We start from the raw sequence: 9,070 nt of genomic DNA, 5'->3' as shown, positions 1-9,070 counted from the left end.
AGCACCATTTCTTTTTCAGATTCTTATAAACTATATGACATTGATTTTGATCTTTTATAACATGTCTCCTGTCTTTCAGAACCATCCATTCAAATATCAGGTATTCTGGGTAATCTTTTGTGAAGTCATGTTTAGCACCATAATTTTCTGAGTAAATCCAACGTTTCAGGAATCTGTTTATCTTTTCTGTTTCCATGGTTTTTATCTGCATTACGTGGGATACAAGTTCAAAATCCAAACATAAGTATTGGTAATATTGGTTTTCAATATGCCTTATTCAAATTCTTGCATACTATAACTTGTGTAAATTCATCGAGTAGGTTTGTACGTAGAAGCTATCACCACAACTATGAAACAAAGTGGAATTTACATCTATTTTATGTACTAATTATGATCGCATATGCACCATCACCCGTATAGTCTATCATAAGTCCGTGTTGTAAAGTCACTTCATGAAAATTCAAAAAAAAAGTCACTTCATTTTTATTTTCTTTGCATCTGGCAGGTATTTGTTGTGGTTGTTGTTGTGATCATGTTGACAAAGAATTTAGCACACAACAATATGGTACACCCAAAGTTGGACGGTTAATTCACACCCATAGTGCTCATCTGATTCATTTTAATTGGAAGTGTCAGAGCACTGAACATGGTGGCTTTGTAATAAAAGCGTACAATCCAGTCTATATATACCAGTATTTCCCAAGCCAAGGGAATTCTTCTAACAGATGGACCGTTCTTGGAGGAATCATGCGTACCGTCACAGGTCGGTCTGGCCGTTTTACTTATTCAGATTTAGGGATTACCTTCCATCAACTTACTATAGAACCCGCCTGACATGCAGAAAGATGTTTCTTTCTCTCCAGGACCTGAAGCATTATTTGCATATCTATGTCATTTCCTGTGTTGGCCATTCAGTTAACATGTCTTTCATGTGTCATTGTAATATATCTATACACAATTATGAATCCCTAAACAAAAATGTCTATTTGCAGAATACATATACCTTCATTGTATTCCCATGCCTTCTATTGGCAAACACAGGGTTGGCTGCTTATATGATGTCCAACACTGAACATGTGTCCGACGTCTTCTGTCACTCCATTCCAGGTCCTCCTCAGCTAGAGTTTGTGATCCTATTGACTAATTTTAAGATAGATCGTTCAATGTGCCACCACATTATCTCTGTTGACGTACTCAAGCCAAGCCAGCCATACACTAATTGGAGTTCTTGAACCGGTGCAGGCATGCTGGTGTCGTACACATCCAAGGAGACACAATTGTTTATTCTTGGAGCGATTCAGGGACCATTAAGAAGATTTCTCTAGATTACATGTATGCCTTGATGAGGAGGGTCTGCAGGGAAAATTGTGTGATGTTCAATATTTATCATGAGGCCTTCTTAATGTTGGGCAAATATACTACATCCGAAAATTATTTTCCGTTTGGTTTCTGTTGGTTTCAGGACCATAAGCTTGATGTACTGGTTCAGTTTTTGTTTTGCACCCTGTATCTTTCGGTGTTCATGCTAATGCTAGAAATGTTCGTGTTTTTGTCTTGTAACATGGAATATTCAGATGCTTCTTTGCCTATATCATAATTCACAATGAAAATCTCTAACTAGCAGCTAACGGATTCAAAAGTATTTGCTGCTTTTTAATCTCTCCTTGTCACCTTTGTTTTCGTCGAAAAATAATTGTGGCCTCTGATGCAGGCTGAAAAGGGTTCACCTTTGTTTTCCTCGAAAAATAATTGTGGCTTTGTTGCAGGCTGGAAAGGGTCCATGTTCTCAGCATGATTGAATTTGATGTGTAGATGCATAGATGTTGTGCAAAAAAATTGCAAAATGTGTTGTTCAAACTACTTATTGAGCACATCGCTCCAATGTGGTAGAGCTCGTGCAGATAAAAAAGAGAGGAAGGGATTAAATTACACGGGACGACGTGTGTTGCATGGTTGTAATCTACTAATTTTCTAGGCCGTAACTTTACCTTGGGTGCGTGACGGAAGTTAAAGTGGCAAGACTAGTTCCCTGACTCACCGTAATTTTACCTCACGCATGGTAGTCCGGCGTGGGACTAGTTCCCTGACTCACCGTAATTTTACCTCACACATGCGTCGTAAATTACCAAGCGAGGGTTTCCTGTGCGTGAGTCGGCTGGGGTGACGAATAGCGCGATATATATATATATATATATATATATATATATATATATATATATATATATATATATATTCTTCACCCCTCTATTTTACCATCAATGCATTGTAATTTTACATTCCGTAAGTTTTGTCTTATTTCCGACGCAAAAAGGGACCGTAAGAAAATATATAATCACCATAAAAATATTTTATGTTATGTAAAATTAGAAACGTAAAAATATAGTCTAAAATACACATAAACTGCAAATTTTCTTGTCTTATGACCTATATTTTTATTTTCTTATGTCAAATTTTACGTAGTGAATCAATAGGAATGTAACTATTTGAATTCGAAACGTAATTTAATTATGAAATGGTCGTACGATTACCTCGGTTGAAGAATAACTTATTCTGCACCCTGGGTGATGAATAGTATTTTGGTTTATTTCGGGATTTATCCTTCTCGTTGCACACACGCTAATCAGTACCCTGTTATCTTTGTTTGCCATCCATGTATTAATCAGCAGCAACGCAACATGGACAGCGTGCAGACTAATCAATTATTCTGCGTCAGGGCAGAGATTGAGATGATAATGGCTGGGACTTTGAGGGAGATAGAAAGCTTCATCTTGCAAACTGGCATTTGGTTTGCATGAAAAAAGAGTATGGGGGGATGGGTATCCCTAACATCAAGGATGTCAACCTGTGCCTATTAGGTAATTGGGTTAAGAGATATATCCAAGATGAGGGCAAGATCTGAAGACAGGTAGTAGACTCTAAGTATATTAAGAAAAGCCCAAACATTTTTGCATCCAACCCACAGAACACCTCCAAATTCTGGCAAGGAGTAATGTGGGCTGCAAAAGCCCTAAAGTTTGGGTATAGGTGGAAAATAGGTAATGGTAAGAATAGATTTTGGGAAGACATTTGGTTTGGCACCTCACCTCTGTCAGTGCAGTTCTGGCCCCTGTACACTATCTGTCACCAACAGGGTGCTACTATTTCAGAGATTTGGGATGGGATTGATGTCAAATTGACTTTTAGAAGGGTTTTCTCAGATGTCATGATGGAGAGTTGGTACTGCCTTGAGCAGATCATCAAGGGCACTGTGCTGTCTGATGATGAAGATTCCCTAATCTGGCAATATGAGAGTAAAGGAGTCTACTCTACTAGCTCTCTTTACAATATTATTAATTTTAGAGGAGTGCAGCCTGTGTATATTCCTTCTGTGTGGTTGATAACAGTTCCTCCCGGAGTGCAAGTGTTTTTGTGGCTCTTGTCTCATAACAAGCTAATGACTAAGGATAACTTGTTAAAAAGAGGTATCATTAAACCACCTGAATGTATGTTTTGTAAGGAACAGGAGTCAATAGACCACTTGTTCTTTGGATGTGTGGTTGCCAAACAGATCTGGGCTGAAATGTCCAAGATCCTTTCCCATGATATAGGCAATGACTACATATCTATTGCTAGATTTTGGCCAGCTCATAAAAATAAAATGGTCTTGAACTCGGTTTGTGCCTGTGTTATGTGGTGCATCTGAAAGTTCAGAAATTCCATGATCTTTAATAATGTGATGTGGACTGATCTTAAGCAGGTTTGGTGGCAGATCCATTGGACTCTCTAGAAGTGGATGATCTTGTTCAAAGAAACAGGTTTAGAAAAGCTAAAGATGGTGTCACAGAAAGTGGCAATGACACTCACCTCTCCTTTCCTACTGACCATGGGGTGAATGATGGCAATGATACTGCAGGTATCTTAAGCCTAGATTCACTCTCAAAAATGTCGTTGGGAAATGGGGGAGGGGGTGCAGGTCTACAGCCTCATGTGCATTACACACCTCCTAACAGCCCTGATAGGAACTGCAAGCACGCATCGCTGATGAGCCCTGCCACTCCGCTGGAGCTGCCGCTGACCCCAGTTCAAACCTTCAAGAGAATCAAGTGGGGGGTGCGTACCAGGCGAGCCAGAAGGAAGCTGGAGCTGTACTGATGGGCGCATGAAGAAGAATTGACTCTCTCAATAGGGTCGTCTTTAGTTTCTAAAATATGAACTCTTTAGTTCCTGTGCTAGATTTTGAGTCTTGTAATAAGTTCTACTTTTTTCGAGCTCGTGAGCGCTCCAGCTCCCTTTTCTGTTACTACAGATCAGGGAGGGGGTAGCTCCTCGAATCCGTCCTTTGAAAACCTTGATAGAAGGGTGTCTTTCGTTGTACCTGGTTTCACGTTTTTCAATGAAAAATGGTGGAGCCGGGGGGGGGGGGGGGGTGTTTTCTGCCCTCCTGTTAGTCTAAAAAAATGATAATGGCTGGCCGGATCATCAAAAATAATGTACAAAACTTCAATTAGCTGTTTCTGTACACATGCTAATATGTGGTATTTGTCCACAATACCACAAGTAAAACAGTGAAGAGTTCCGCTACAATCAGCAGAGATTCTGAGAATTCAAGAGGTGATTGGTAGCAATGTTGTTTATGATGCTCCACTATTCAGATGGATAGCCGATGATTTGCATAAATCTAAAATATCTTTGTTTATTGCCAAGAAAGAGCTCATATTTGATTGGGCATACTTTTGAAAGAGTGGCTTGAACATATGCCTGATGAAATATTCAAAAAACATATGTGGCTTTATCATGTTCCTGTCCAAGGTACAAGACCATGGCTTTGTAGTGTTCCTGGCCGATGTACATGACCCATCGTTGTTACAAGAACAAGTATCCTTGAACAAGATACATGACCCATCGACGTATCTATCGGCCGCATGGAGGTCGAGCTGTACTGATGGATGGATGTATGATGATCGGGTGGTGGCAGGCATCATCACAGTTGCGATATCTAAGTTTCTATGCACCCAGCCTTATCACACGATCGTATTATTGTTGTACATACATCGGCATCGGAGTGCTCCATCGTACCGATCTCCAAAAGGCGGTGTACGGCGGCGTGCGGTAGTACAAACACCGAAACATGCATGCATGTTGGACTCGATAGACACGTACACGTACACACGCACGACTCCGGCTCGGAGTCAACTTATTAATTATTCATACAACTCGTACGTGTCAAAAAGAGAATTATACAACTCGATCCGATCCGATCGATCGCCCGCAGCCTATATATCCTGTAGACTCGTGCTACGCGTCTTCGTTGCTCTGCGTCGATCCCTCGGTCGGTCGGCACCTTCCCCGACTTGGTCGATCTGCACCCTCGCCTGCCTGCCGGCCGGCCGCCTCAGATGGACGGGACCGACGGCGACAGCAACGGCATCTGCCTCCCCTACGACTTGCTCCTCGACATCCTCCGCCAGCTCCCCTGCCGCTCGCTTGCTCAGTCTCGACTCGTCTGTCGCGCGTGGTGCGCAATCATCGACGGCCACAAGCTCCTCTTTCCACACTTCTTTCCTCGGGGCCCTTTCCCTGCACTACCGGACTCGCGGTCTATGCCTACGGCCAGGGGCCGTCGGCATAGGTCATTTGCCGTCGGCATAGATCTATGCCTACGGCTGCCGTCGGCATAGACCCGTCGGCGTAGATATCGTCAGCGTAGTCTTGTTAGACCGTCGGCGTAGTATAGCCGTCGGCATAGGGACCTATGCCGACGGCCGGGGTCAGCCGTCGGCATAGTTTAGCCGTCGGCAGTGTTTTCCCGTCTGACGGCAACGGACGGCGCCGTCAAAAGCGCTGACGAGTCATGGGACGCCACGTGGCAGAGGTACGCCGACGGCTTGGCCGTCGGCATAGGTAGAAACCTATGCCGACGGCCAAGCCGTCGGCGTACCTCTGCCACGTGGCGTCCTGTAGTGCTCCTGGTGGCAGTGCTATGCCTACGGCAAAGCCGTAGGCATAGATGGAATCTATGCCGACGGCTTTGCCGTAGGCATAGATCTGCCACGTGGCAAGCCCTGGTAACCCCTCGGCTTATATATGCCGACGGCTTTGCCGTAGGCATAGTTTTTTTTTTATTTTTTTTATTTTCCCTGTTTTCTCTTTTTCAATTCATTTGACAGCATTTCAAAGCAGAATAATATGGAATTATGCAGAAATATGACAGTTCATCATCTAAACATACTCAAGTTCATCATCATCATCTAAACATAGTCAAGTTCATCATCATCATCTAAAGATCATCACCGGCGGAAGTTCATGAACATAAAAGTAGTGCAAGACATGGAACATCATAAAAGTAGCAACATGAAAGGCATGGCACGACGGCCACATGCACGGAATCATCATCGACATCAAGCAAGACCACCTCCGCCAAAACCACCACCAAGACCACCTCTGCCAAAACCACCACCACCAAGACCACCTCCGCCAAAACCGCCACCGCGACCACCATCACTCTGCCAGATCGGAGTAACTGGGGTCGACAGAGCAGTAGTCGAGCCACCGGTCCCCTACATGTTTCAGAAAAGATTCTAACGGTAAATATGATATGATAGTGTTGAATGAACGAGAACTAGTTTGCCAGTAGTTAGGCAAATGTACTAACCGGACCATCACTGCCTAGTGCCACCCATTCATCGAACGTGGGCACGTGTGGGGGTTCTCCCGCAGGTGGTGGTGGGGGTCCCATTTGTGGTGGATCCGTGCGGTTACTCCAAGACGCCAACATAGCTTGGATGTTAGTTAAACAAGCAAACTAGAAGGTCAGAAGGAATGAAAGTGCAAAAATTTAGCTTGGTTTTAAGAGGGCAAAACTAACCGCCATCATCTGACGGTTGTAATCATCATTTGCCTTCACTCGTTGCAAGTACTCTCGCACCTCGAGATTCCTATGCTCGACAAAGGCCTTATATGCCTACATAATTTAGGTTGTTTCTAAGTGAGCAATGCTGAAAATGAACTGAGAATGCTAGAGAGAAAAATATAAAGGGGAAGTACTTACAGCATGCTGGCGGGCTAAGGGAGTCTGTGAACGCCCCGTACTCTCTAACTGGCTCGGGTTGGTAGACCGAAGCCGTGTGTACGAGATCGAAGGAGTTATCAAGCCATCGAAACACGGATACCGGCCATGTGACTTCCCTTGGATGGCCACCGCCGCCGTGTCGTCGATCTGAGACTGGGCGACCTCAGGAACAGGAACATCCGGATGCAACTTCTGATAGTGCTGAGTGTAAGACTCCAAGTGCTCCTCGGTCTTGCCGTAGTACTGGCTCTCGCCCTCCTTGGGATGACTCCGCTCGCGGGCCAGCTTCCACGACTCAATGTCTGAGAGCGGCCTCTTCAACTTGTCCTCCTGCAACGTCAAACAGAAGTTAGCCATACATAAGAACATGACGGTAAAGAAGAACAAAAATGCATCATGCATATAGATATACCTTCATGGCCTTGAAGCCCCAGTGGTTCCTGTTTCCTTGGCTGTGTGTCCCGTCTTTTCCACGGTTAGCCCGGGCCTTGATGCTCTTGGCAGCAAACTCTGCATCGTCGCCGAGCCACCTATCCACCAAACTCGCCCATCCGTCATGCCTTCCATAGCACCAACGAGGAACAACCTATGCAAATTTTGGAATCATGACATGTGAGCACGAAACATATAGTTGACTGCTTGAAACAATGATAAGTTAGTAATAGTTACCATCATGAACTGCTCCCTGTTCAAGGTAAGTCGTTGCCTCTGCGCTTGAGTTTTGGTCATCTTTTGTTGCAGGTAGATGTGGTAGTACTGCGAGACGGCAACCCAGCGCACCTCGTACTGCAACTGACGAGCTTTCTTCTTCGCAGCCGCAAGCAAGACCACGTCGGCTCTGGCCTTGTGCTCGTCAAGAACTCTATAGAGTTGCTGCAATCATGCATAAACCAGAAGCAAACAAGGCATGAGTTGAGTGATTCAATGATAAACTATGAACGAAACTGAAGACAAGTGATTCAGAAGAGAACTTACCCAAAATTTGGTGATCACGGCCTTAGCGGCCGTCCCGTACTCCGCGTTGCTGCAAGCCTCGTAGTGGGCCCAGCTCGTGGCCAAAACCCGCAGCTGCGGGTCCCTGTCTGGCCGCGGGCAGAATAGGCCAGGCCAAAACTCCTTCAACAGGACAGTGATAAGACCGTTCGGTTTACGGCCCTTTCCGCGAAGGATCCAGTTTCTGCAAAAGAATCAAATGATTGCCATGTGTACAATAAGAAAATGTTGTCATGTGTTGAAAATATGATTGAGAGGCACTTACTCTGTCCCCACAGGTTCAATGAGCCACTTGTGCTCCTCGATAGAAGGTGGTGTAGGTAGTCCGGCATTACCACGCAGGCACCCCTGCGGAGCACCCGGTGGCAAGTCACCCCACAACTCGGGATCAACATCCCCTCCACCCTCCTCGCCCTCCTCCTCACCCTCCTCCTCGCCCTCCTCCTCCTCGCCCTCCTCCTCCTCCTCACCCTCCTCCTCCTCGCCATCAGGAACATACTCCTCCTCCTCAGACTCAGAAGGTGCCTCTGTATAGGAGGGCATCGAAGAAGACCCTCCTATTTCGGACACGGCCCGGAGTTTTTTGCCCCGGCTGCCTCTCCCCCCACCTCCTCCTCCTCTAGGGGCTCTCCCCCCACCGCCTCCTCCTCTAGGGTCTCCTCCCCCGACCCCTCCACCTCCCTGTGAGGTGTCATCCTCGCATAGTCGGGAGGGAACCTTGTGGGCTCGTCCACTCCGAGTAAGTCCTTTGAATTTACTGAGGAAACTGGCGCCGCTGGACTTGCCCATGATTAGCAAACCTGCATTGAGAAGAGAATAAACAATTAGTAAGGATATCAATTAAACAAGCATACAGGAAAAACATTAATACCAGAAGAGCACATTAAGCATACTATTGTAATGATCATTAAAAGAACTTACATTTTCTAGAACCCATATGAATCATCACTATTGTAATCTATTTGTGGACCGGTCTCATCATCACTATCACACATATCATCTTCGTTGTCTAACGGAGGTGGAGGCTCT

The 9,070-nt window shown here is 45.1% G+C and overlaps 1 protein-coding gene across 1 annotated transcript; it reads right to left on the bottom strand.

The window, feature by feature from the left end:
- Nucleotides 1-6,814: 6,814 nt before the first annotated feature.
- Nucleotides 6,815-8,365, bottom strand: LOC147966907 (uncharacterized). The gene is made up of 5 exons (XM_087530974.1): nt 8,024-8,365; nt 7,718-7,921; nt 7,461-7,634; nt 7,028-7,378; nt 6,815-6,940 (listed from the first exon to the last, which is right to left on the bottom strand). Exons 2-5 carry the CDS (start codon nt 7,775-7,777, stop codon nt 6,815-6,817), a joined length of 711 nt encoding a protein of 236 aa, XP_087387100.1. The 5' UTR covers nt 7,778-7,921; nt 8,024-8,365.
- Between the last annotated feature and the right edge of the window lie 705 nt (nt 8,366-9,070).

Source organism: Triticum urartu, chromosome 6A (assembly GCF_056163025.1).
Source record: "Triticum urartu cultivar PI428250 chromosome 6A, HENAU_Tu73, whole genome shotgun sequence".
NCBI classification, from domain to species: domain Eukaryota; kingdom Viridiplantae; phylum Streptophyta; class Magnoliopsida; order Poales; family Poaceae; genus Triticum; species Triticum urartu.
This window is presented reverse-complemented; position numbering and strand designations above follow the sequence as displayed.